General features: G+C 38.9%; 1 protein-coding gene across 4 annotated transcripts in view; it reads left to right on the forward strand.

The window, feature by feature from the left end:
- LOC125233857 (furin-like protease 2) overlaps nucleotides 1–25,168 on the forward strand; it is a 432,277-nt gene extending 407,109 nt beyond the window's left edge. For 3 of the 4 annotated variants that reach the window (XM_048139994.1, XM_048139998.1, XM_048139995.1), the window contains exons 12-14: nucleotides 482–573; nucleotides 4,347–4,507; nucleotides 24,021–25,168. In XM_048139994.1, the coding sequence (XP_047995951.1) occupies nucleotides 482–573; nucleotides 4,347–4,507; nucleotides 24,021–24,215 (448 nt within the window). In that variant the 3' untranslated portion in view covers nucleotides 24,216–25,168. Of the gene's footprint in view, nucleotides 1–481; nucleotides 574–4,346; nucleotides 4,508–4,864; nucleotides 4,939–24,020 lie in introns of all 4 variants that reach the window. The other variant, XM_048139997.1, reaches the window with a different exon arrangement.
- The last annotated feature ends 2,832 nt before the right edge of the window (nucleotides 25,169–28,000 follow it).

A 28,000-nucleotide genomic window follows, 5' to 3' on the forward strand; every position in this document is an offset into this window, starting at 1 on the left:
TGTAGTATTACACTTCCTCTCTCGGGAAGGCGGGACGTGTATGGAGTGTCTAGGATAGTACTACGATGCTAGCAGTGGATTGTGTAAAGCGTGCGACTCCAGCTGCAGAACTTGTTCTGGTCCGGGACAGTTGCACGGTGTGTTCTAGGCCGCTGCGGCTCGACAGGTGAGGATACTTCAGTTACTGAATGTGTTAAGCATGCCTCCTCTAGTATTACGCTTTCTCGTTTGGGAAGGCGAACTGTCTAGTTGCGGGATTTAGAAGAAATAATGGACAATCACAGGCTTTACACTTTTGATATTATGAAAATCAATCATCGTAAATTAAAACCAATTGTGCCTGTCACTTTAGATATATCTCAATTGGTGTAAAATAGAAAGATATCCAACATTTGCGAACGCTTTTTGGCCCTTTTGTCTTCACTCGCGGACCATCTGACCAATCCCACTTCTACTATTTTAACCATTATGTGTATTGCAGGCTCAACAACCAATGTGTGACGTGCTGCGCGGACCGAGGCACCGCCGCCAACACGACGGCAGTCGACTGCTGTCACTGCCACCCTGACACAGGTACATAATTTCTTTGTGACGGCACAAAAGCAGGATGAGATACGAAGCCTAATTGATATCTGATCTAGAAGATCTTAGATCTTGAATGCTCGCGTTAATAGGTTTGATCTCTAAGGACAAGCTTAGTAGGTATTGGAGCTACAGATAGATCAAATAGGCAAATTTAATCCGTTTCACTTAGATTATATGGTTGTATAATGTCAGGCTGTAAGCCTCAAAGACACAGAAACTTGAATCCAAGGTGCGTTACTGTAAAATACAATCGACTTTTTTAGATGATACAAACGTTTCTTATAAAATATGCTTCACAAAGGCATAAGAGCAAATAATAAGACTTTTCTATTCCGTACCGTATTCCGTAGTAGGTACGAGTACAAAGTCATTGTTTACATTTATGCACATACTTACCTAATAAAGATACAAACTATAGTTGGTTAATGTAGGTATTCATCAGTTACTAAAAGAACTTTTAAATAACAATTTTAAAACATCATATTCGATCTGCAAATACGGAATATTAAAAACGAATAAACGAATACAAATACGAATTTAAAATTGTACGCTACCTACATGAAAAAGCACCTAAGTAATTATAAAAAGGATAGAACGTTTTATGAGCGCACAGATGGCTTTCATCTCTCTAATGAGCTTTGACTTTACGAGTAAATGGAATACGATGAAACTATCCTGGCGATTTGTTTTGTACGGTGTATTTGAAGATAAGTTTTTGGAAAATAACGTATTTTGCAGTTCACACAGGTACAGAGTGGTTTTAAAAGTACTTGTTTGTAGTTCGTAAAGTACTTAGTTCATTTCTTGTCAGGTTGAAACTTCTATGGGCCATAATTATGTACTGAAAAACGTCGTAGGACACACGTGTGAAGAAGAAATTTCTTCTTTTCCGCACTTGTGTCTTAATGTACTATTTAGAATTCTTTTTTTTTTTTTCATTTTATTGAACTCGTCATCTCATCAGGCATGTTCTCGTGGCGGCTAGCCTTCATATGACTCAAAACATGTCGCCAATCACGATAATTCTATATTAACGTGAGTACACCCGTATATTTATGTAAGTATTTGAACGTCTATAACTCTAGATATACATATTGGAACAGTCTTTTGGTTTGCCGCAAAAACTAATATTATAAATGGGAAAGTGTGTGTGTGTCTGTTTCTTTGTCCGTCTTTCACGGCAAAACGGAGCGACGTATTGACGTGATTTTTTTAAGTGGAGATAGTTGAAGGGATGGACAGTGGCATAGGCTACTTTTTGTATCTTTCTAATCCCCCACTTCCCTAAAATAGGGGGTGGAAGTTTATATTTATTTATTTATTTATTTATTTAACCTTTATTGCACAACATAAAGTACAAATGGCGAACTTAATGCCTTAAGGCATTCTCTACCAGTCAACCATTGGACCAAACAGAAACTTACAATTGGTGCGGAAAATAAAACAGAAATTTAAATAGATATAAGTCACTATCTAAATACTATATGCATCATCAATATACATACATAAATAAGTACAATCATATACATACATAAACTAACTAAAATATATAATATACATATATATACATATATATAGTACCCATTTAACCATTACTGTCTAACAACGTTGGTGTACCTGCGAGAAGTGTTTACGTAATTGACGTTTGAAGGAAAACTTGCTCTGTGCTTGTCGTATTGCGAGAGGGAGATCGTTCCAAAGACGAATTGCCTGCATAGCGATTATATGGAGCATTCAGCAATTTTCGAATTTAACACGAGCGCAGCCGCGGGCAAACGCTTAGTTTAATTGTGTCGCTTAACTTCAAAAGTGGGTAAATCCATTCTACTATAAGGTTGATTATCTTTAAGATCATATTATATTTTTTATATAATCAACCTTATAGCAGAATGGATTTACCCACTTTTGAAGTTAAGCGACACAATTATACTTTCGCATTTGCTGTTACATAGAAAAAAAAAGTTCCTTTGCCTGTACGTAAATTACTGTGTGGGAAATCAATTGTGCTGTTAATTAGCTTAATGGCAATATCATGTCCTGTCTCCTCGGCCGGCGTATGAAAACAATTACCGACTCTTTAAATTGACTTTTCGAGCGATGGGGCATGATGCAAGTATGCAAATTAATCAGTAATACTGGACGCCGTTTTTTACTCCCGGCTCTGAATCGGAAATTCAATGTCAACTTAATGAACCAATTCAACACTGTTGCGCAGAAAACTTTTTTAAATTACATACTGTGCCTGATGACTAAATACATAAACTGTGCCTGATATTTGAGAGAATCACTGTAACAGTCATTATAACTGTAAAACACTCTGTTTAAATCAGATTTGTCTTTATTCATAAACCTTTATAGTTAACATCAATATTCAGATTATTTCAGATTTAACTAATGCAATTAATGATGACAAGATCCTCCATTTTTTCTTGGACCAAATTCTATCTGTCAAAATACTGATGTCCCATTACCATAGCACAGTATAATGTATAGTACTATCGTACAGTATGGCCACTCCCGCTCCACGCTGAAAGTGCCGCCCAACCCCTCTCGGTTACCTGACAGTTACCGCCTGTCAATAACGCGTACAATCGACCTGTCATATCTCACTCATACAAGCATGGTACGCGTTCACCTACACGAGCTTAGAATGTGTGCTAGGAACGCGGGCCTCTTTCATAGATTTGATCGCCAGTGTCCGAGGTGTGACCATAGTGATGGGACTCTACAATCACTACACTTTATAACAAAGTCCCCCCCCCCCGCTTACTGTATGTCCACTCCATTATATTAAATTTCGTCTAGCACCCATAGTACCTACAAGCTTTGCTTTGTGGCTAGATTGATCTGTGTAAGGCGTCCCCCGAAATTTATTCATTTATTGAACGAATTTTCATGCGATACTCACATTTCAATTAAGTGTGAAAGGTATTTGTGTGTGTGCACGGGAAAACTTTGTCGATTGCTATAAATTGCCCGTTTGTCAGTTTATTCATATAAAGATACAAGTAAATCTCGCCTTAATGGTAATTGACACAGTTGGACGTTTTACTAAACACACTCACATTTCTTGATAAAGGTGTACTTTTTATTTGTTAAGTATGCTGCTCTAAACATACGTGTCGGTTATTTTACTTATTTTTGACTACTCTACAACATAGGTAAAAGTCAATCACATCAAGGCCGGACAGTTAATGTAAAACCGATCTCAAAGGTTTACTAAATTGATTTTAAATTTGAACGAAAAGTAATATACGAGTTTAAAAGAGTAAATGAACGTAAGCAATCAATATTGATCACGCCCACGATGAAACTTGAGTTTCAATTTGCATTGCAAGGGAAACGTGTTATTTGACAAATATTATTTCCCTTTATGTTTCGCAAATTCGGTATTATAAGTATCGACTTCTTTTGAAGATAAATACCTAAGTAATTTTGCACATGTAATTTAAATAATAATTTATTAAACCTGCCAATTTGTAATGCTCTCGCTAATTTATTTATACTTTAGCAACACTTAAAGTCTTTTATCTGTTTGCGATGGATCGTCAATAATTGTAGTGTGTTATATTTTGTATTTTTCCCCTTGTTCAAAGTAACCACAATGTCCCTAAATTCTTAAATTTCAAATAACAACACAAATAATTGTATGTAATTGAATGATTGTGGGCGATTCTCAAAATCATATTTTACCTAAGTATCACTAAGGTGACTTATTAAAAGTCGTGTCACATTAAATAATTATTGTTGTTTGTTCACAGGGGAGTGCATAAACTCATCCGTGGCGGGCAAGCGACGGATCGCCGAGTACGGCGCGCTGCGTACAGAGACCGTGCGCGCGACACCAGGTGTCGCTGCGGTCGTGCTCGCCGTGTGCGCTGCCGCCACTGTGCTGTTCTTGACCGTGCTGCTCGTGTTACAGGTAAGATGTAGTGTGGTGTGTGTGCACTCTCACAGAATGTCGTACAGAGACCGTGCGCGCGACACTAGGTGTCGCTGCGGTCGCGCTGGCCGTGTGCGCTGCCGCCACTGTGCTGTTCCTGACCGTACTGCTCGTGTTACAGGTAAGATGTACTGTAGTGTGGTGTGTGTGTACTCTCACAGAGTGTCGTACAGAGACCGTGCGCGCGACACTAGGTGTCGCTGCGGGCGTGCTCGCCGTGTGCGCTGCCGCCACTGTGCTGTTCCTGACCGTGCTGCTCGTGTTACAGGTAAGATGTAGTGTGGTGTGTGTGTACTCTCACAGAGTATCTTACAGAGACCGTGCGCGCGACACTAGGTGTCGCTGCGGTCGTGCTCGCCGTGTGCGCCGCCGCCACTGTGCTGTTCCTGACTGTGCTGCTCGTGTTACAGGTAAGATGTAGTGTGGTGTGTGTGTACTCTCACAGAGTGTCGTACAGAGACCGTGCGCGCGACACTAGGTGTCGCTGCGGGCGTGCTCGCCGTGTGCGCTGCCGCCACTGTGCTGTTCCTGACCGTACTGCTCGTGTTACAGGTAAGATGTACTGTAGTGTAGTGTGTGTGTACTCTCACAGAGTGTCGTACAGAGACCGCGCGCGCGACACTAGGTGTCGCTGCGGGCGTGCTCGCCGTGTGCGTTGCCGCCACTGTGCTGTTCCTGACTGTGCTGCTCGTGTTACAGGTAAGATGTAGTGTGGTGTGTGTGTACTCTCACAGAGTGTCGTACAGAGACCGTGCGCGCGACACTAGGTGTCGCTGCGGGCGTGCTCGCCGTGTGCGCTGCCGCCACTGTGCTGTTCCTGACCGTACTGCTCGTGTTACAGGTAAGATGTACTGTAGTGTGGTGTGTGTGTACTCTCACAGAGTGTCGTACAGAGACCGCGCGCGCGACACTAGGTGTCGCTGCGGGCGTGCTCGCCGTGTGCGTTGCCGCCACTGTGCTGTTCCTGACTGTGCTGCTCGTGTTACAGGTAAGATGTAGTGTGGTGTGTGTGTACTCTCACAGAGTGTCGTACAGAGACCGTGCGCGCGACACTAGGTGTCGCTGCGGTCGTGCTCGCCGTATGCGCTGCCTCCAGTGTGTTGTGTGTGTGTAGTCACTAGTCACAGAGTATTACCTGAGCGGCGTACGGTGATCGGGCGTGCGGCGTTGTCGTTGCGGCTACGGGCGTACTTCTTACCTTACCGTATGTATTACAGATGTCACATGTGAAGGTAGAAAAGAAAATTACCGTCCGGTAACTGATTGTAATGGGCGTTTTGCGTTCCGAGTTTTCCGAGCATCGTGGACGCGAAATAAGTTTATTATAAAAACTTTATGACAAACATAAAAATTGTTAAAAGGGAAGTATATAACAGGGTGTACTGACATCTTGTTATACTTCCCTGTATACCTTACAGTGGAAAGGCTCCAAGTCTAATTAAATTAGATATGATAAGCTGCAGAATGAAGTGTCCTTCATAGAAATTTGTTCTCAGAAGATGCCATAAAAGCTTACTAATGAAATGAAGTGAACACACAGACATTTAAAATGAAGTGAATCCCGATGCGACAGGCGCCGTGGTAATCTCAAAGCTAACACCAACTTCGAGTCGACGGTTTAATGTAAACATGGCTGATTAGAACTTCACCTGCGGCCCTGCACTTGGTTATTAGGGCAGACAACACTTAAGTATGTTACTCCCTTGCGGTTTAAATGACGTTAGATCATCATTCTGAGGCGGAAATTGAAAGTAAAAGTGAAAATTGAAAGTAAACAGCACTACGTGATAGTTATAATATAACAACAACACCATATATTTATTTAGTTATTTATTTTTTTATTTATTTAAAGTTTTATTGCTCAGTAAAAAAGTACAAATGGCGGACTTAATGCATTAAGTCTTTAGTAGGAGGTAGGACATAGCGAATGATATTCCGCTCTGTGTGGTAGGGCACCGCACAGCGGATATCGTCTCGCTCGAATCTAGAGCAGAGCCCAACTGGGGTAGTACCTCCGCCTTACAGAAGACCGCAGCCAAATAGCACTAGACCCTACTCATAGTGTTGTGTTCCTGTCGGTGAGTAAGGCTGCCAGAGCTCAACGAGGGTGCGGTGTGCTGATGACGGGAGGACTTACGGAACTAACTTGTTCCGTTTATTGTCCTTTGAGTCGTCGGCAACCCGAACCCTCCTTGGAACTTGTACACTCCTTTTTGCTGTGTACTTAACACAGCAAAAGGGAATGTACAAGTTTCTAATGGGGTGGCAACGCGCATGTGACACTGTTTGAGTTGCAGGCGTCCATAGGTTACGGTGACCGCTTTACATCAGGCGGGCCGTATACTTGTTTGCCACCGACGTAGTATAAAAAAAAATTAAGGCATTCTCTTCCAGTCAACCACAGATCAAAACAGAAATTCGCGAATGTGGGTGCAGTGAGAAAAATAATTTAGAGAACATGACATTTCACGCATGATGATATAGTTATTTGTTTTACAAGGGGGCAAAGTGGTTGTTTAACCGCACGTGCCAATATTGATACCCGAGCAAGCGAAAGATTCCAATATTGAACCGCGAGCGCAGCGAGTGGTTCAAAAAGTGGAATCTTGAGCGTTGCGAGGGTTTCAAGGCACGAAGGTTAAACAAACTTTGCCACCGAGTGAAACACAAAATTTTTCACCACACCAACACGAACAAAATACTGACTATAAAACATCAAATTAAATCAAATCCATCAATTTATTAGATTTTTATGGTTCAAAATCATCATTTATAGATAAATTCTACAAGCCAGCTTAAGACATCAAGTTAAAATTTACATGAAATTACTTTGCACTCTTGTGAATAAAATGCAATTTTGCTATCTGTTTTCGAATAGCAAAGTTGTGACATTGCACATTTTAGCTTAACAATTTAACAACGGCAGTTTTAAATTTGTCCCGAACGTAATTACTTTTTGCGCATAGCAAAGCCTTTATGTGATCTAGCAACTGGATCGATACTGGATGACAGTTCGATTATCCAATCAGAATCAGCTGTCAACAAAGGGTGTTGCCAGAATACAAATATGCACAATTTTCAGAATATTTAATTATTTAGAATTAACAATTTAAATGTAATTAATAAATCAGAAAATAGTCACTTTATTGTTGGAAAATTATATGGAATTTTGTGCACTAGGATTTTCAGTTGGTTGAAATTTATTTCTGCAGAGGACTGCTGAGGTGGTCATTTTAGATGTTATCCCCAAGCCTCTCAAGGTCGTTAGGGCTCCTGAGATCATTTCCTGCACTTGCTAGCTGTCTCCGGTCCTGTTCAGGCCTCCAGTGCCTGCTTTTATTTATCGAGTTTCATCTTCGATCCAAAAAGTGATCAGATTGATGGAGTGCTGGCGGTCAATCCTTGTGTAGCCTAAGGGCATTCTGGAGGAATATTTTCCCACCATGAATTGTAAGTAGAATATTATGGGTGTATCAGGTTGATCACATTATTGATCCTTGCCTCAGTTTAATTTGACCACGTGTGTCTATTTCCAGTCTTCTGGTGGACTATGTGGAGGGAAGGGTCGTCAGAGCTGAGAAAATGAGCTCTCTCAAGTTCCAGCTGGTAAGGAAATCAGAATAGTAATTGTCCACATTTAATAGGTTAGACCACATTCACTTTTCTAATGATGTCTTGTTTTCCTTTTCAGCTGACTGGAAAATTAAAACTATATTTACAATTACAATTACAACTAAATCTGTGTTTAGGCCTACTCCAGGTTATACTGGTTATACAGACATTCAAGTAATGTCTTCTTTATAAAGGGGGCCGGTTTGTCCGGCAACTCAAATTTTACCACAAGCGTCGAATGGTGCGATAGCTTGTTTCCGGGGTCGAGCCTATTCCAGGTGGAGAAGATGCTCTCAACTTGCTGATGCGACGGTTGCGGTGGTGCTTCATTGTGTCACAGCGCCTGGGGCGACCAGCTTCAGCTCGCAGAAGGAGGGCTTACACATTGTATTAGCGGTAACTTCTGGCTTGAAGGTTGGTGTCATTTTCTTTCTTCCTGGAAGGCAAGATTACTTAGTTTAGTTAAGAAGAATTCCTATTATCTATGTTGGCACTGATAACTAGGGACTAACAGAACTTAGGAACGCTTGTAAATCATTTAGAATTGAACTATTGCACGGCCCAGCTCTACCGTCTGGCAATACATATTAAGGTGCTAGCTTAAGCTTAGAATAATGATTTACTGGCTATAACTTGCTTTGTGTCCGTTAGACAATAAAATAGTGTGTCACAATCTAACCGTTTTCTTTCCACCCAATTAGAGACCTGAAATCTTGAGGAAATCGTAGTGCACCTTATTAAGTACTTTTTTGCTTCTTTTTCGTGGCGGACGATCCGCCAAAGTTTTAAGACTCATTTTGTGTAAATTTATTGTCTGGTGCTTTCCCATACTTTCCCCCTTGCCGGGCTGGGAATAGACGACCATGACATTGGCGCCCAGGTTTAGAAAAGCTTAGATTTTCCTCAGGAATTCAGAAAATTTCAGTGCCATACATAGAAATAGTGAAAGTTGTGTTCATACTTACGTTTGAGTTTCATTTTGAACTTGTGTCTTGATTGTGCGCATTTCATTATCACTTGGGTGCAGCTTCAGCTTGCTTACATGTTATTTTGCCCATTTTTGCTGCACAAACTTGATATTGGCTTGCAAAGCTTAGAGTTATTCACATGCTTGAACCTTCTGTTGGAGTTTTGATTTTGTGCTGACATTTCTTTAGGAAGTAAGGTGTCAAACTAATAAGCACTATTTAGTTACTTTTTGTGGCATGTATTTAGTAATTTAAAGGCTGTGACCTAGACTATTGTGTAGAATATTTAAAAAAACATTCTTTTAGGAGTCATTTTGCTGTTTGACCTGGAATTTTGAAGTAACATTTGAGTATTATATTTTGAGAGTATCACCATTGAGTTGTAACTTTTTGACATTGAGTTAAGGGCAAGTTGTTGGAAGCTTTTGAGTTTTCCATTTAAAGGCATTGTATACATAGGGGTAACTGACATTGTGAGTGGTTTAAATCAAAATTTTCATTATTAAAGCCATACTAGATACCTTTTAAATTATCAACTAAAATTGAGTAAATTACAGTGTATATTTGTGTAACTTAACAATTCAGAAGTTTAAAAATTGTGTGAACAAATTTAATATTCTTTTGAACAGATACTTACCATTTAGTTTTGGAACGTTTTGCAATTTAAGAGTGTTTACATACATACATTGAAACAGGAACATTTGTATTAGAAATTTTTACTTCATACAATTGAAAATTGTTTGCTCACTAATGAGTAAAATAAAGTGAAATGTGAGTACATTTCAGTTTATTTTCACTGCACTTGATGCAAATCATTTAAGAAAGGAAATATACTTACATTTATCTGAAAAGCTTGAAAGCAAATAAAACACTTGGTATATCATTGTAAGAATAAATATTTATTGTAAGTCAGTTGCCAACATACTTAATATTTTGAGTTTTGAACTTATACAATGGCGTCTTCAGTGGCAATTTCACTTTTGTGCCCGTTGAACTTATACAGGTGAATTCAGTCGGGGACGACACCGGTAATGGTTGGAAGTGCAGGAACGGCTTGAATTTTTGAGTGTCCGGCAGCTGCATTGTTGTTGGTTGCCGGCGAAGTGGATTGTGTTGTTCTCCATGCAAATGGAAGGTTTCAGTTGGGAGTTGTGCTTTTCAGCACATTATCAGTACCCGAGTTCCTCTGATGTACATGTATTGGGTTTCTTTAGTAGACATTTCGGTAGTCTGTGGTCTAGTTATAGCTGTTGCTAGGTGCCTAGTTGATTTTATGGTGTATATTTCTTAAGATTTAGACAGTTGCTAATAATCTGAAACAAATTCAATGGAATTTAGTAACAATAATGTACATGTTTAAGTCATTTAAATAGAATGTTTAGAAGACAATTTTTTGCTGTTTGTCATTTAATTTGGAGTGTGAGGGAAAAGAGGAGGATAAAGGACAACTCCCTTTCCTTATTATTCGAGATATTTACCTGCTGTTAGTAGTAGAATTATTTGCATTCTAGTTAGCATTTCTGAATAAATTTTAGTCATTCCTTTAGATTATCGAATGTTTATCACACTTATGTTAGTTTTCCATGATTTTGTAGTTGAATTAAGTGTTGTTTTATTAATTTGTAGCAATAAAAGCAGCAGATATTAGAATTTTGTAGGTAACGATGAATATTTTGTTGACATTTAGTTTTTTTTAAAGGCACAGACCACAGACAAAATAAGTTCAACGATGGGTACGTTCGGATGCGTGTTTTTTGTTCCAAGTTTGAGTCGTAACTTGAGCGGTCAAATAAACGCTCGTTTTGTAATGTTGGTAGTTCGGTTTTATGATTGGATTTCTTTTAGGTTACGACGTGTTTTTTAGCGCCAGTTTTAAACTTAAACGTATCGCAACGTGCAGATTCGTTTAAGGGCGTCGGTTTTTTGTGAAAACTTGGATTTGGTTTTGTGGTGTATTCAAGGATTTAGAGATTGTTTTGGGTAAGTTAGGAGGTAGAGGTTCTCTCTGGACGCAAGGTCCGGGTTATTTTTTTTGCTTTCACCTTGCCGCCAGAGTTAACGCCCTCGCTTACGCCATATCGTGTCACTCTTTGGTTGTTTCGTTTGAAGTGTTGAATATTGTGGTGAAAATATTCAATCACGACTTTATGTATGGAACGTGGTGAACAGCAAAGTCTGTTTTCACTACTATTTTGTTTTGTGTGAGGGATGAAAGGGTTCCTGGAACAGTTCTCTGAAATGCGTGAAGTATGAAAGGGGCGACACAATCTGGCTCGTTGTTTTTAGTTTGAGCGATCCTTGATACGGCCTGTTTTTTCGGATGGAGTTTTTTTTTGCGGGTGCTTACCACACCCGAGCGTCGTGTTGGCGCGATTTTGGGGTCGACAGGAGGTCCACACCCAGGAGTGGTGAGGTATGGCAGGGCGCGGTTGCACTGTCTACTTCTTGCATCCCCTTTTGGATGCGCTCCGTACCGGGTTCTTGCCTTTTGTGGTGTCGATCGGGTACTCGCTGGTGGGTACATTGTGTGTTCTGTGTGGATTTTCCCATGCCATGGAGGCGGTGGGGTGGCGCACGGGTTTTTGGGGTATCGCCGCCAATCATGCCTGGCGTGCGATACATATTTTTTGGTGAGTCTCAACCAAACGGTGGAGGTCTCGGGCATGTTGCAACCTCAGAGTTGTGTAGGATTTTGTGATCTGGAGAGTTGGGTGGGAGTCTTTTGTTGCACCAACTCGAAGGTGCGTGACAGTTTGTTATGGTTTTTTTGTTACGTTTACGGAAGAATTGGAAACAGCACAATGTTTCCAATTCAACCACATGTCGGAAATGGGTTTTTTGTTAGTAAACTGTCACGTTTATTTTTGATTATGGATTTATAATTATTTTCGGATTGGAATTTTATTTGGAATTGAATTATGAGCTTCTCAAGTTTATGACGTGTAAACTTGGAAGTGGGAATCATTTTTTTTTGATTTTATGTTGCCCGGTCTAGCGGAGATGTTTTAAGAATGCTGATCATCGGTCCTGGCGGTTGGTTTTGCGTTTTTCCAGCGCAACTGTGAAGTTGTGCTGGTAAAACCAAGGGATGGTTACTGGTTTGTTGGTTCATTTGGCAGTGGGGAATTTTCCGAATGGTTCGGATGCCACACTGGTTTTAGTGTTGCGTGGGTTCGAAATAATATAAAATTCAAAATTTAAGGATGTTTTAGAGGGATGGGTTTTTTTGGTATGGTTTTGTGAGGTTGTAAGTTTTGGCATTTCTTTTGGCAATATTTCGTAACCTGCGGCATCACAGGTTTACTTTTGTGTGTTTCTCCCATACTCGGTATGGTCGAGGTGTGTTCGTTGTTTTTCTTATTTTTTCATTTCTTTTGTGACACATTGTTAGTTTAGTCGCTGAGGACAGCGAGCGTTTTACCCTTGGTAAAACGCTACAGCAGGGAGAGGGGTATTGTGACATTGCACATTTTAGCTTAACAATTTAACAACGGCAGTTTTAAATTTGTCCCGAACGTAATTACTTTTTGCGCATAGCAAAGCCTTTATGTGATCTAGCAACTGGATCGATACTGGATGACAGTTCGATTATCCAATCAGAATCAGCTGTCAACAAAGGGTGTTGCCAGAATACAAATATGCACAATTTTCAGAATATTTAATTATTTAGAATTAACAATTTAAATGTAATTAATAAATCAGAAAATAGTCACTTTATTGTTGGAAAATTATATGGAATTTTGTGCACTAGGATTTTCAGTTGGTTGAAATTTATTTCTGCAGAGGACTGCTGAGGTGGTCATTTTAGATGTTATCCCCAAGCCTCTTAAGGTCGTTAGGGCTCCTGAGATCATTTCCTGCACTTGCTAGCTGTCTCCGGTCCTGTTCAGGCCTCCAGTGCCTGCTTTTATTTATCGAGTTTCATCTTCGATCCAAAAAGTGATCAGATTGATGGAGTGCTGGCGGTCAATCCTTGTGTAGCCTAAGGGCATTCTGGAGGAATATTTTCCCACCATGAATTGTAAGTAGAATATTATGGGTGTATCAGGTTGATCACATTATTGATCCTTGCCTCAGTTTAATTTGACCACGTGTGTCTATTTCCAGTCTTCTGGTGGACTATGTGGAGGGAAGGGTCGTCAGAGCTGAGAAAATGAGCTCTCTCAAGTTCCAGCTGGTAAGGAAATCAGAATAGTAATTGTCCACATTTAATAGGTTAGACCACATTCACTTTTCTAATGATGTCTTGTTTTCCTTTTCAGCTGACTGGAAAATTAAAACTATATTTACAATTACAATTACAACTAAATCTGTGTTTAGGCCTACTCCAGGTTATACTGGTTATACAGACATTCAAGTAATGTCTTCTTTATAAAGGGGCCGGTTTGTCCGGCAACTCAAATTTTACCACAAGCGTCGAATGGTGCGATAGCTTGTTTCCGGGGTCGAGCCTATTCCAGGTGGAGAAGATGCTCTCAACTTGCTGATGCGACGGTTGCGGTGGTGCTTCATTGTGTCACAGCGCCTGGGGCGACCAGCTTCAGCTCGCAGAAGGAGGGCTTACACATTGTATTAGCGGTAACTTCTGGCTTGAAGGTTGGTGTCATTTTCTTTCTTCCTGGAAGGCAAGATTACTTAGTTTAGTTCAGAAGAATTCCTATTATCTATGTTGGCACTGATAACTAGGGACTAACAGAACTTAGGAACGCTTGTAAATCATTTAGAATTGAACTATTGCACGGCCCAGCTCTACCGTCTGGCAATACATATTAAGGTGCTAGCTTAAGCTTAGAATAATGATTTACTGGCTATAACTTGCTTTGTGTCCGTTAGACAATAAAATAGTGTGTCACAATCTAACCGTTTTCTTTCCACCCAATTAGAGACCTGAAATCTTGAGGAAATCGTAGTGCACCTTATTAAGTACTTTTTTGCTTCTTTTTCGTGGCGGACGATCCGCCAAAGTTTTAAGACTCATTTTGTGTAAATTTATTGTCTGGTGCTTTCCCATACTTTCCCCCTTGCCGGGCTGGGAAAAGACGACCATGACAAAGTAAGCCTTTATTAGTTGGTGTGGTGAAAATATATTTATTCATCTAATTAAAAAAATAACGAACGCAAATAAATATACCGTGGGCCTCAGCGATCTGTTGCAGCAGTCTCAGCAGCAGTTTATTTATTTATATACATTTGAATAGAGTCTTTTTCTTTTTAACTATGTTTTAAAACAGCAACGTCCTCCGTGGATTCTTTCCAGTGACAGGCATTGTGTACAAAACGTAAGAAAACTTTTGAGTTATTTTTTCGTTGACTTCGTAGACAAAGTTAAAGTTTAATTTAAAACCAGCGGAGTTGAAAAAAAGTCAGACTGAAATGTAATTTCCCAGACTGGTGCGGTATCGCGTGATTTGTATCTTCTACGTCTTTTATCTAACTAGAAAAGAGAATAGAGTAACGGATACTTATTGTCTATGTAAATAGGGAACTTGACTGTAGTTAAAATAAAATATTTTTTCTACTCCCGTACTGTTATTCGTGAGTTACAAGGTCGTGCATAGAACTTTAAAACCCTACATAAAAGATGTCAGGACAAGTCTATCTAGTCTATACCCTGAAAACATTTAGTAGCAGTCGCACGATATAGCTGTTTTACAGTTCAGTAAATACATTGCTACCAACTTAACAAACCAATTCGCAGAGTCGAGACTCCTTCGTTTTCTGCTGCGTTCATTGGCGACGCGTCGAATCGCATTCAAATGTATAGAACTCGATTCAACTCGGCTCGATTCGTCTTAGTGGCCAGGCTTCAAAGAACCATACCATAGACAGTTTTATTTTCATGTTTGCACTCAAACTGCATATTCAAAATGGTAGGCGGTCCACCTAGATAACTAAGATGACTGAAAGTAGGTATTTGTTGAATTTATAATTTTCTTTCAAAATAAGTGCTTGGTCGTAGAAAAAGTATTGTATGCAACGGTGTTTAACTGAGTCAAAAAATGCTCGTGGCGTCTTTATTAACAATTTTCGGCTTCGCCTCAAATTGTTACCCACGCCACTCACCTTTTTTGACCTCTTTTAACCACCAGTTGCATAAAATACTATTATACCATGCACGAAATAAAGCATCAGATAATTATAAGAAAAACATCGACAGAAGTTATTTTTAAATCCAATCTCTATTTAATAAGTCAGGTCGAAATACTAGAAATATATAAAGTAACTGAGTTGACCGTGACGTCACTCAATTCGATTTCATATAAATTCCATATTAGCAAGTCATTCAAATTCGTTTTGACAGTTTTTAAAAAGAAGCTGATTTGACTAGGAGACAAGTAGCCTATTTTGTAGTGACAGCTTATTCACTGCCAATTTTTGAAACAGGATTAAGAATTTTCGAACCTCAGTTAATAATTTTCAACTAATTATGTCGGCAAATGTGCGACGCGATCAAAATGAGCAATATTTCGTTCTTGATGTTTCCGAGGTACATATCTACATTTTTATTTGGTTCTTACATTTTTAAATTTGTAATATTGAGAGGGCTTGTATTGTGGGAACCCAAGCAACGATATTTGAACTATGTGTAAGGTACAGCGGGGAAAATCTCGACTGGGGGGCAATTGTAACTAGTCCATTTTTTTCATTATTACACTATGATGTTGAGTTCTACATGTATCCACTGGACACGCCTCCCATAACCGGTCCATTTTATAATTCAAACATTGTAAAACATGGAAAAAATGGACCAGTTACATTTGCCCCCCCGTCGAGGTTTGTCCCGCTGTACCTTATAAATATTAATACTTGATTACATAGAAAACAACCACGATTCAGGAACAAATATCTGCGCTCATCAAACAAATGCCCTTATCGCGATTCAAACATACGGCTGGGGTTATTACGGAGTTATATAGGTACAGTCAACCAATTTTAATCCTGGGCCACTGTAGAACCTTTTCACGGTCAACGTCAAACGTGACTTTTATAGCCAACACTGCACGGTGTCAATAAGACAGGGTTCTAGAGTGGCATATGATTCAAATTGGTTGACTATACATATAATTATATCTTTGTTAACTAGAGAACATCAAAAGTCGTGCAACTGCAATCGCTCTGTTTGCCGTTTGCTTTAATGTAAGAATAAAGTATTCATTACCTAGAGAGATTGCAGCGCCGAGCGGTTAGTCTATATTTACCTAAGTTTAGGTTCTGATTTGTCTAACCTGTCTTAGATTGTTCGGCTTGCTGATCGTAAATACTTCAAAATAATTTCACTATCACTATGCTTTATAAAACAAAGTCCCCTGCCGCGTCTGTCTGTCTGTGTGTCTGATTGTGTGTATGTTCGCTATTAATTCAAAAACTACTCGAAGACATAATCGTCCAAGGCACAAAGTCTAAAGACATAATAGTCTATCTTTTAAGGTTAACTTATTATAACCATTCGTATGCTTTACTCTCCGTGCAAAGCCGGGATCGGTCGCTAGCCTTAACTAAGAATACCTAAACACAAATACGACATTATCATGACTTCAAAACCGGCCAAGAGCGTGTCGGGCCACGCGCAGTGAAGGGTTCCGTAGTTTTCCGTATTTTTCTCAAAAACTACTGATCCTATCAAGTTCAAAATAATTTTCCTAGAAAGTTTTTATAAAGTTCTACATTTGTGATTTTTTTCATATTTTTTAAACTTATGGTTCAAAAGTTAGAGGGGGGGGGGACGCACTTTTTTTTCCTTTAGGAGCAATTATTTCCGAAAATATTAATATTATTAAAAAACGATCTTAGTAAACCCTTATTCATTTTTAAATACCTATCCAACGATATATCACACGTTGGGGTTGGAATGAAAAAAAATATCAGCCCCCACTTTACATGTAGGGGGGGTACCCTAATAAAACATTTTTTTCCATTTTTTATTTTTGCACTTTGTTGGCGTGATTGATATACATATTGGTACTAAATTTCAGCTTTCTAGTGCTAACGGTTACTGAGATTATCCGCGGACGGACGGACGGACGGACAGACAGACATGGCGAAACTATAAGGGTTCCTAGTTGACTACGGAACCCTAAAAACTGTTGTTAAATTGAGAAATTTTCGTCAGGTACCTATAGAAAACAAATTAAATGATACTTCACTTCATACGTCAGAATCGAAGAGGATCTAATCTATCGATAGCAGCGACAAAGCGACATGAAAAGAACAAAGTGAGGAATTGTAAATATTTTTTCTCAAACATGCAATGAAATATTGTCTTTACGTTCCTTAAAATGGGCTGGGAAGTATCGCTTTTTGGGCGCAACAACTCGAGAGGACTGTAAAGGGATTTCATATTATTTTTTAGGCCTAGGCCTGCAAAGTAACTTTTTTTTATAAAATATTGTCCTTTAGAGCATTTTTTTTTTATTTCATTGTATGTTTGAGAAAAGCACTATACATGCCTCGGCGTGAAAACGGATTCCCGGCCTCGTATCCCGATCCGGCCTCGCTCGCACGCTCGCTCGGCCGTATATACCCACTTGGCCGGAAATCCTCATTTTCCCGGCCTCTGATGTAATGTACTATTATAGTAATTTTATTATTATAGTAATTACATTTTTATAGTAATTACATTATTACATGTCGTTCACGAACTATGAACTGTTAGGAATAAAATCCCATCAATGACCGAAATGAACTGAATCTTTCCGTGCTCTGTGAATCGGTCTTTGCTCATTTAGTTCAGTATAGGATCGACGAGCGCGAGCGGTTTGGATCAAGAAAGAGTATGTGACGGCGCCGACCGGGAGCGAGGTATTTCGCAAAGCGACACAAAAACGTCAAGTTTTCGTATTTTAAGCTTCGGTTACTTACAACCTTTCGGCCCGGAATTGTTATTGTCTGTGGAAATATTCGTATAATTTTGACACTAGTCGGTCCCATTCGTTCTGATCTTTCCGACCGTAGTGGTCGCTGGTCTGACTGAACTAAATGAGCAAAGACCTAAAAGAGCGAACTAGTTCGTGGGAGCGATTGAACGAAATCGGCGCGCTCCGATCAACGAACGAAACGGCACAAGCATATTTGACATTCATGATGACATAACCTAACCACATAATTAAAATTTTGAAGAAGCCCCCGACCGCGATATAGTAGATCGATTTTCATGAAACATGGCTAAGAACACTCCCTACTTACTCAGCTTTCAGACAAAAAAAACTAAATCCAAATCGGTTCATCCGTTCGGGAGCTACGATGCCACAGACAGACACAACAGACAGACAGACAAATAGACAGACAGACAGACAGACAGAAACACACAGACAGACACGTCAAACATATAACACCCCGTCGTTTTGCGTCGGGGGTTAATAACACCCCGTCGTTTTTGCGTTGGGGCTTAAAAATATCGCCTCGGCTAGTTTGATATAAAACGTCGGGCGTTATCTTGATCGGGCGATCCCACCTCTGTACGGCTCGTATTGCTTCGTAGCAATTATTAGGGTTGGTACAACTCAACGTTCCTTAGCGCACCAACACAGATAAAGTAATTAATTGATTTTTGACAACCCTAAAGGGAGAGACGATACGACCCTGAGCTTCTGTCAAATTTCCATTTAGTATGAAGTGTCCTTTCTATATGTTAGTGCTATTATTTATTCTGTGATACCGCTAGCTATTCATTGACATAGACCGTCAACCATTTCACGTCGGCGCTATAAGTGCTGTAATATGCAGGCAGTTGATTTAACTACTGGATCAAGGGATTACAAGCCTCGGCGGCGGCAGAATGTACTAACGGACTAAGTCTCAACTGGATAATATGTATGTAAATTATAAGACATAATTTGTAGTATTTAGATGTTCCTGTTAGAGATTACACTAATACAGACGAGTTCATAAATATGTGTACATTTTTTCACCTTATTGCTACGAGTTAAGCTGAAAAAATGTACAGATATTTATGAACGACTGTAGTACATACGTAACATTTTTGTTTTATTAATACCAATTAATATATATTTAGAGTCGAATCTCCATTTCGGTGAAGTCTTAAACTTTTATAAAAATAAAAGAGCGATTAATTTGTTCCGTACAGTGTACCGAAATTAAACCCTATTAAAAATTCAATTAAATTAAAATTTCCCTCTATATAATTTTGCCCGTTTCGAAGGGTTTCGCTCTTTTTTAGAGCCTTCCTTCCTTTTTTGGACTTTTTATATTTAACCAAAGACATATATAACTCCGTATAGACGGATAAAGTCTAAGAAAAAAACGTACCTCCAAGCCATAGAGAAAAAGGTACGTTGGCCTAGATGGCGTTACACCTTTGGGGAACGCTCGGCTAGATGGCGCTAATATTAATATTTGACATTTTAACACATAGCAAGCAAGATATGGCAGTCTATGCACTGTGATTACACATATTACTTTGACAGTAACTTTCTGTAATACTCGATCCTCAATGATTTAACCTAATGTTTATGCTAAAAGCTACTAAAACCGTAAATCCGTTCGGACATAAATGTGATTTGAAAAGTACCTACCCATTATATTGTCATGTAAGAACGCTACATACTACTTTTATGCTTTCTACACTGAGAGAAAATACAACCAATTTTCATGTTCGTTCAACAAGTTTTTTGGTTAAAATAGCGCCTACGTGCTCTTTGGTTCAAACAACAAGCTACTTGTCATTTGAATCGGCAATATATTTGAATCAACAAGTTGATTTTATAAAAACAACCTGACACATATTGTTTTAAACATACGTTTGGCTGATTCAAACGGATAAACCGCAACAAGTCGAACTTGTTAAGAGCGCTTTCAAAAAATCTGCTTGCTCGCATTTCGACGCCGGCGGCGCTGGCGTGCGCCTGTGTGCAGACGCACACTATAACCAGAAGCATAACGATTGTAGCCTGCGGTACAGACATAGCGTGCGATCCTCTTCGAACCAACCCTACGTGCGGCTAGAGCGAAAGGGATAGCATTCATGGGCGGTACCGCCACGCCGTCAGTAGCGTTGCGGACTAACCATTATTGATACTTGCGTAAAAACACCACCATATCAGATCAGTTACAATGGCCCTCCAGTCGACAATTGCCCCGCTTTACCTTAATCGAAATAATCGCGGACAGATGTACCTACAAAAAAACCTACGGATCCAAATGAAAATCTTATTTTTTGTAAACGTTTCAATAAGAATATTTTTATTACGCGGGCGAAGCCGCGGGTAAAAGCTAGTATTACATATTTGCATACATGATTTTGTGCATAAATACTTGACCTTTTAGTTTAATTATTAAACTTATCACAGTTTTTTTTATTAAAACGTGTGTACTTGTAGCCTTGGAAGAAATAAATTAAAAAACTTTTATAATATAATAAATTGTGTATATAATATTGTCTTCTGTCACCGCGATAGTTACTCATGAAATAAATTTATGGAATCAGATTATATCGCGTATAATGAATATAATCCGTTTTCTTAGTTTTATTTCATTTTGTATATGATATGTTTTCTAGGTTCTTTTCGGTGAAGGAAAACATCGTGAGGAAACCGGACTTATTCCAATAAGGTCTAGTTTACCCTTTGGGTTGAAAGGTCAGATGGCAGTCACTTTCGTAAAAACTAGTGCCTACGCCAAATCTTGGGAGTAGTTGTCAAAGTGGACCGCAGGCTCCCATGAGCCGTGGCAAATGCCGGGATAACGCAAGGAAGATGATGATGTTTTCTAGGTACATATACACCGTGTTTCACTTAACACTAAAAACCTGAAAACTGTTTGTTTAGAATCGAGAGTAGAATCGATTGAGCTATATCTTGATGGGGGTAATATTTTTTGTTTTAATTTGTATTATTAGTTATTGTTTACGTGCCCATTCTACAAATTTGTAATACAACATTGTGCATATCATATTGTTAGAGGTTGTATACCTTTTTCAGTATTTAAGGGTATTAATACTGGCTGGTTACTTGGACGATTATTTTTTCCGCTACGAGATAGACGTTGTGCGTCAGTTTAATTTTAAAGTTTATCATAAGTCATAACAAATTGAACTCGTACCTAATTACAACCTTGTCATTTTGAATTTTAGGTTTAAATTTGCTTACTGAGTCACCTCTCCAATTTGAAGTTTACTGTGACACAGGTTAAAGTGCTTTACATTGACATAGCTGTCTATTGGTAAACCTTATGTCGTTGCAGTAACGTACACAATTAAACAGTTTGAAGGTTTATGATGGTAGCTAGCAATTATTTTATTGAGTGTAGAGTTGAAAGCCGAGTAGAGCTGCACAGAAAATTTAAAACTCAATTTAAAAAAATAATAATCATCAGATTAAAAAATGAACATTCTAGATACGTTTAAAAAAATAAAAATCAGTTGGGGTGTCTGAGCTTTTGAGTGATACCGGAAACACCGTGTATATAATGGAACTAAGATCGGTTTTCTTTAATTTTAAGTAGTTTTTTTTATATTTAAAATGTGTTTTTAGGGTTTCGTAGTCAACTAGGAACCCTTATAGTTTCGCCATGTCTGTCTGTCTGTCCCTCCGTCCGTTCGTCCGTCCGCGGATAATCTCAGTGACCGTTAGAACTAGAGTAGAGAGCTGAAATTTGGTACCAATATGTATATCAGTCACGCCGACAAAGTGCAAAAATAAAAAGTGGAAAAAATGTTTTATTAGGGTACCCCCCCTACACGTAAAGTAGGGAGTGATTTTTTTTTCATTTCAACCCTAACGTATGATTTATTGTTGGATAGGTATTTAAAAATGAATTACTGAAATCGTTTTTTGTTAATATTAATATTTTCGGGAATAATCGCTCCTAAAGGAAAAAAAAGTGTGCCCCCCCCCCCCCCTCTAACTTTTTAACCATATATTTAAAAAATATTTAAAAATCACAAAAGTAGAACTTTATAAACTTTCTAGGAAAACTGTTTTGAACTTAATAGGTTCTGTAGTTTTTGAAAAATATGGAAAACTACGGAAGAGCCGAGCGGCTATTTACCAACGCGGCTTTAAAAACCGGCCGAGAGCGTGTCGGGCCACGCTCAGTGTAGGCACTGAGCGTGACCCGACACGCTCTCGGCCGGTTTTTAAATATTATGTTGTTTTAATTGCATGGAGCACAGGAAGGTCCACATCTATGTATTAGTTTTTTTGTAAGGAAATACAAGTCTACGCTACGCCTACCTGCTTTAGTTGACTGTTGACACACTGAGACAGTGGATGCGCCAGAGTATAAAAGAGTGATTACCATCTCTTGTCAAAGATCTTGTTGAGACGAATCAAACGAACCCAAACACGAAGTGGTTTCAAGACCTGGTCGTGGAATACTCTTGACTACCTTCCAGCTTCATCATCAGATCCTGGGTACCATCTCTTGTCAAAGATCTTGTTGAGACGAATCAAACGAGCCCAAACACAGAAGAGTTTCAAGACCTGGTTGTTGAATACTCTTGACTACCTTCCGGCTTCACCATCAGATCCTGGGTACCATCTCTTGTCAAAGATCTTGTTGAGACGAACCAAACGAGCCCAAACACGGAGTGGTTTCAAGACCTGGTTGATGAATTCTCTTGACTACCTTCCAGCTTCATCATCAGATCCTGGGTACCATCTCTTGTCAAAGATCTTGTTGAGACGAACCAAACGAGCCCAAACACGAAATGGTTTCAAGACCTGGTTGATGAGAACTCATGACTAACTTCCGGCTTCATCATCAGATCCTGGGTACCATCACCTCTTGTCAAAGATCTTGTTGAGGCAAATCAAACGAGCTCAAACACGAAATGGTTTCAAGACCTGGTTGATGAGAACTCATGACTACCTCCGGCTTCATCATCAGATCCTGGGTACCATCAACTCTTGTCAAAGATCTTGTTGAGGCGAATCAAACGAGCCCAAACACGAAATGGTTTCAAGACCTGGTTGATGAGAACTCATGACTATCATCTGACTTCATCATCAGATCCTGAGTACCATCTATTGTCAAAGATTTTGTTGAGACGAGTCAGTAACCTAAAATGATATTCAATAATAAATAATACTTACTAAAAATATTAGTCAAGTTAATTAGTTAGTTACCAAAGTCGTCAACCCACAAGGATCAAAGTTTTCGGTCGCAGTATACATGCAACAGTACAGCCAAACACGCACACAAGTGCGGTTTTGGACACGGCGGGTGCCGCACACAATGACAAAATAACTTCGCGATCGTCGAGCCGCGTGCGGAGCGGACTAACATACGTCCTGCCTCTACAAACTCTGGCGCGGTACTGACATCGCAAGCGCGCGTAACCGGTAATAAGGAGGCATTTTTAAAAAATCGTCAAAAATATTAAATTGTAATTAATAGAAAACTTTTGCATAAAATTTGTTTGAGTAAGCGTTGCAGATTATTTTTATATTAAAACTACTTCAAAAACACGTAAGTTTTCGAAGAAATTGACACTTATTCTGAGGTGATTTCTGAAACAAATTGGATTCATCATATCCTCATTTACTCTATTCTAAAGCCTTATAACAAAGAAGTAGTCTCAGAAGATTGTAGTACAGGATATACATAATACAAATTGACCACTTGAAGCATTCAAAACTATCCAAATTTTACAAATTAGACGGACTAAGTCAGCACTTTTCGCGGGTTTTCCTAAACATGTACCAGAAAAAAAATCATAATTAATTAAGTGAGTTAGTTTTTAAAAATCCAGTCTCACAACATGTAAGTTAAGAAGATGTCCTAATCGAATCCTGAACTTAATAAGTCTTTTAGATGACGGAAAGTGTAGCATTTTGCCGACTAAAACTATCAATTTTACATTATTACGACGTTTTCGTTGAATGCCCTCTTAAATTCACAAAGCAAATTTCTCTCAGTGTAATACTAACTAATAGTAACATTTTTGTCCACAGGCACGCAGCAGACGCGAGCCCGTAACCCGGTCCCGAGGCGTCGTATACTCGCCGCTAGCCTGCACCGACGACGGAGAGGTCTCCGTGCTCACCACCCGCAGCGCCTGCCCCGTCAAACTCGAGCACAAACTCGAGCACCCACTCGAGCACGAGCCCGAGCTCGAGCACGAGCCGCTGCTCGAGCAACGCACGTAGCGCGCTGTGATCATAGCAGTAAGTTGGGGTACTTCCCACTAGTTCTATCTGTGACGTCACATAGCTCCTTACTATTCGGTAGCGTAGCGTGTCATTGTCTCTTGCGCGCGGCCCGCGCATTTATTTATAAAATTGCTACCATAATATTGGTACTATTGATTGATAGGTAAGAATGTGAACTCTTTCCTATAATAATGTAGGTTTATGGGACAAATGGGAAGTACCCGTTTGTACACGTGGATTACTAGTGAATCCGACGTGGAACAAAAGCGGGAGAGACCCGATAGTGTAAGTCACAACGTTAGTAATACGAATTTGAATTTGGATTTTTATGTATTGTTGATATATTAGGGCCTATCGTGATTTAGAGAATTGTATGAACGGGGTTTGAGCTTTTCAGACTAACTTTCTCTTATAAACTCATTTGAGCTTAGCTTGCGATGGAACTTTCTAGATTCGTAGAGTTTATAAGAAATGTTAGCCTGACAACGTCCTATACCCTCGAAAGTGCTGATAAACAGTTTTTAAAATATCAGATTGGTTAACAAATAAAGAATGCATAATTATATCCCTGAAAAGTTCACGCCCGGAACTTCAGTGCCCAATTAGTGTATATATAATTATAGCTAGCTAGATATGAATTGTAATTGAACAAAATTGAAATGTTGGGGGTCAACGCCCTCTTATACCTACATCGGTATTGTGATATGGATTATCTACCTGTAATATTGATTAGCCAAATGTTTGCTGTTGCCGTGTTTGTGTACCTAATACAAGTTTCGCGTACCTAGCGCTTTAAACTTTACGTAGGCATGTTTCCTTGACTTGTTTATGTTCCATTAGTTCTATCTTTACATTTCTTAAATAGATACTAAACTGGTAGTCAAAATCAAAAATCAAAATCAAAATAATTTATTTAGCAAATAGGCCACAGGGGCACTTTTACACGTCACATGTACTATCAGCTGCAAAAGCGCATGGAGAAATTATGAATGAATTCATTGATAAATTTGCCATGCACTTTTGCAGCTGATAGTACATATTTAGTCTTCTTAATCAAGTTAAATTATCATATTATATTACATTGACATTATTATTTCCTGTGCTCGGGAAAATTCAAATGATTTCCGTATTAATGTTTAAAAAAAATATTACGTAGAACCAGTTTTAAGTATGATATCTGTCCCATCATCGATGTCCATGGACGATGGTTATCGCTTACCATCTCAAGACTGCTTGTCTTTTCCGAGGATTGGTCTTAAACCAAACTTAATCTGCTTAAAATGTCTGTTTTCCATTCGTATAGTAACATTGTTGAACTTGAATACAATGTTGCTAAGTACCAGCGTCAAGTCAAGAATAACCTACATTCGAAACTGATAGAGAAACTTGGTCTTGTAGCCAACTACGACAAAGTTTAGTCACTTTCAATGTTATATCTCTTTGACCTCGCATTCAAATTTAGTAGATAACTGGCTACAGTTTCAGTAAGTGATATCTTGTTTTAATTGGCAGCAGCAAGCAAGGCAAACCAAGCCATAGTCGATGCCAGATGACTCGTCACAAGTAAGACGACTCGTGCTCATTCGTATACGTCACAATCGCATCGCTTCTCAAATGCCTAAGCTTAATCACGTGCAACTGGACTACGAAATACATGGGTTCTCGAACGATGACTATCGAATACGAGTACATAGAAGTATGATCTCGTATTGGATCTAGTGAAGTATCAGGCCGTTTAGTACTTGACAGTACGTCGTGAGGCGAATCACTGTATGCGCGTATTGGTATTGTGCATTTTCAGTGACAGTACGTCGACAGGTGTGTTCTCTCGGTACTTAGCCGAATGGTACAAACGCTAACGAAACGAAACGCTCATAGATATCTATTTCTATCGCTCTTGCTTATTGGCGCGACAGAGCCAGGTTACCTTTCGTTTCGTTTTCGTTTCGCGTCGCAGAAATGCCATTCGGCTACGGCACCAGGCGTGATATCATGCATTTTGCTCGACTACAAGTACTTGTATTAAGTTGCGCGCGACAACGTAACTTATGCTAAACGGTTTTATACCAAGAATCAGTATTCAATGTTCAACAACGCATGTATAGTTCCGTTGTCTGTGGCTTAATATACTTTTATGTAGTACGTAGGACACAAAGTTACCATAGTTATTATTTTAATGAATTGTACAATTTATCCCCTCAGCTCCGTATAAAGTTTATTAGGAAAAAATATATTTAGCTCCCGTAACTTGTTTTCTCTTAGTTGTGAAGTCTAGTTTTAGAGTAGTTAGTAAAATTATAATCGCTTATTTCGTAATGCTATGCTGTGTGGACATTTTAGCATTGATTTTGCATTAGAGCCTTAATCCACTTGTGGTGGCGCCAACGACCGCCGTGGATTGGTGGCAGGCATTATGATGCCAAGCACCCGTGGTAAAATGCGATTTTAAAATATTCATGATAACTTTTGAAACTACAGTTTTACGGAAACAGTGAAACCTTATAATTTTGCAATGTATTTATTTTACTGTGAGCGTAAATAGATTTACGCTAAAGTCAGATTGGGTAAGTGAAATAAAGTTTTTTTATGTATCACAGAATTGGTATTTCGCTTACCTAACTTTTAATTTAACATGATGTATTTCTTTAGCCTCTTTTTGAAAGAATAAGGTCACAAAATGAAATAAATTAGTAATAGTATCTTGAGTAAACAATCATATCTGAAACCCATGTGACATTAACTAAGTAACTACGTTTTCTTAACTCTTTGAACGAAATGTTTGCCCTTGGCATTCTAATTATGCTCATATGTTGAAATACTTATGAGACGTGTATAAAGTCATGAATTTCATATTTTAAGAAATAAACTATATTTTTACTCCTTATTTCAATAATCAGGGCGGGTAGGGTTACCTACATGAAATCTTGTCTTTAGTCACGTATAAAGGAGCCAAACTAAATTAAACTTGATATTATAATACCTACTGTAGATTTTCTCGTCCGAGTTCAAAGAGTTAAGAATAAGAACTTACTTATTGTAAACATGCTTAGATGCGTGTACAATTTATATAAATACTATCCAATTTCTGTAATTTTTTTCGTCGCTAGGCTTTTCGAAATTATGAAATAAGTCAACTATTGTGTTTTCTCTAGAGATTTTCATAAATTCGAATAGATTTACGCAGCTTGATTTGTACATGTTGTCTTATTTAGTTTGGTTTATTATCGAAAACATGTCAAAACAGACAAAGACATGAAACATGTAAACCGTTGGCGGAATAATCAAAGATGTAACGTTACCACTCCCATGAAACTTGTGTAAATAACTGTAATAATTGTTAACCTATTGATTAAATGTGATTACAAATGACACTTTACTATTAGGATCGATCACAGTTTAATACTTTTGCCGGGACTTTTAGGATTCGGTATGATCGATCGTTAAGTCACAAAAGTATTTATATTAAGGGAATCCGCGACGTAGCGCGTGTGTATCGAGCAGCCAAGTTTGTTAAGAAGTAAGGGATGACTTAGAATATTTAGATGGTATGAGATCTCGCATGCGAATTTCTTTACACTACGGCATTTGGTCGATCGACTGCATGGCATGGAACCTCAATAGACCATAACGTATCTAAAATCGCATGAGTTCGCACACCGTCTAAATTACCCTTTACAGTATCTAGGTTGCTACTTGATAATGGTCGCGTGCGTAAAATTTTGCGTACAATTTCACCCGCACGCATCAGGCCGCTCCGTATACCCGAGCGACGCTACGGACAC

The sequence above is a fragment of the Leguminivora glycinivorella genome, chromosome 15 (assembly GCF_023078275.1).
Source record: "Leguminivora glycinivorella isolate SPB_JAAS2020 chromosome 15, LegGlyc_1.1, whole genome shotgun sequence".
Classification (NCBI taxonomy): domain Eukaryota; kingdom Metazoa; phylum Arthropoda; class Insecta; order Lepidoptera; family Tortricidae; genus Leguminivora; species Leguminivora glycinivorella.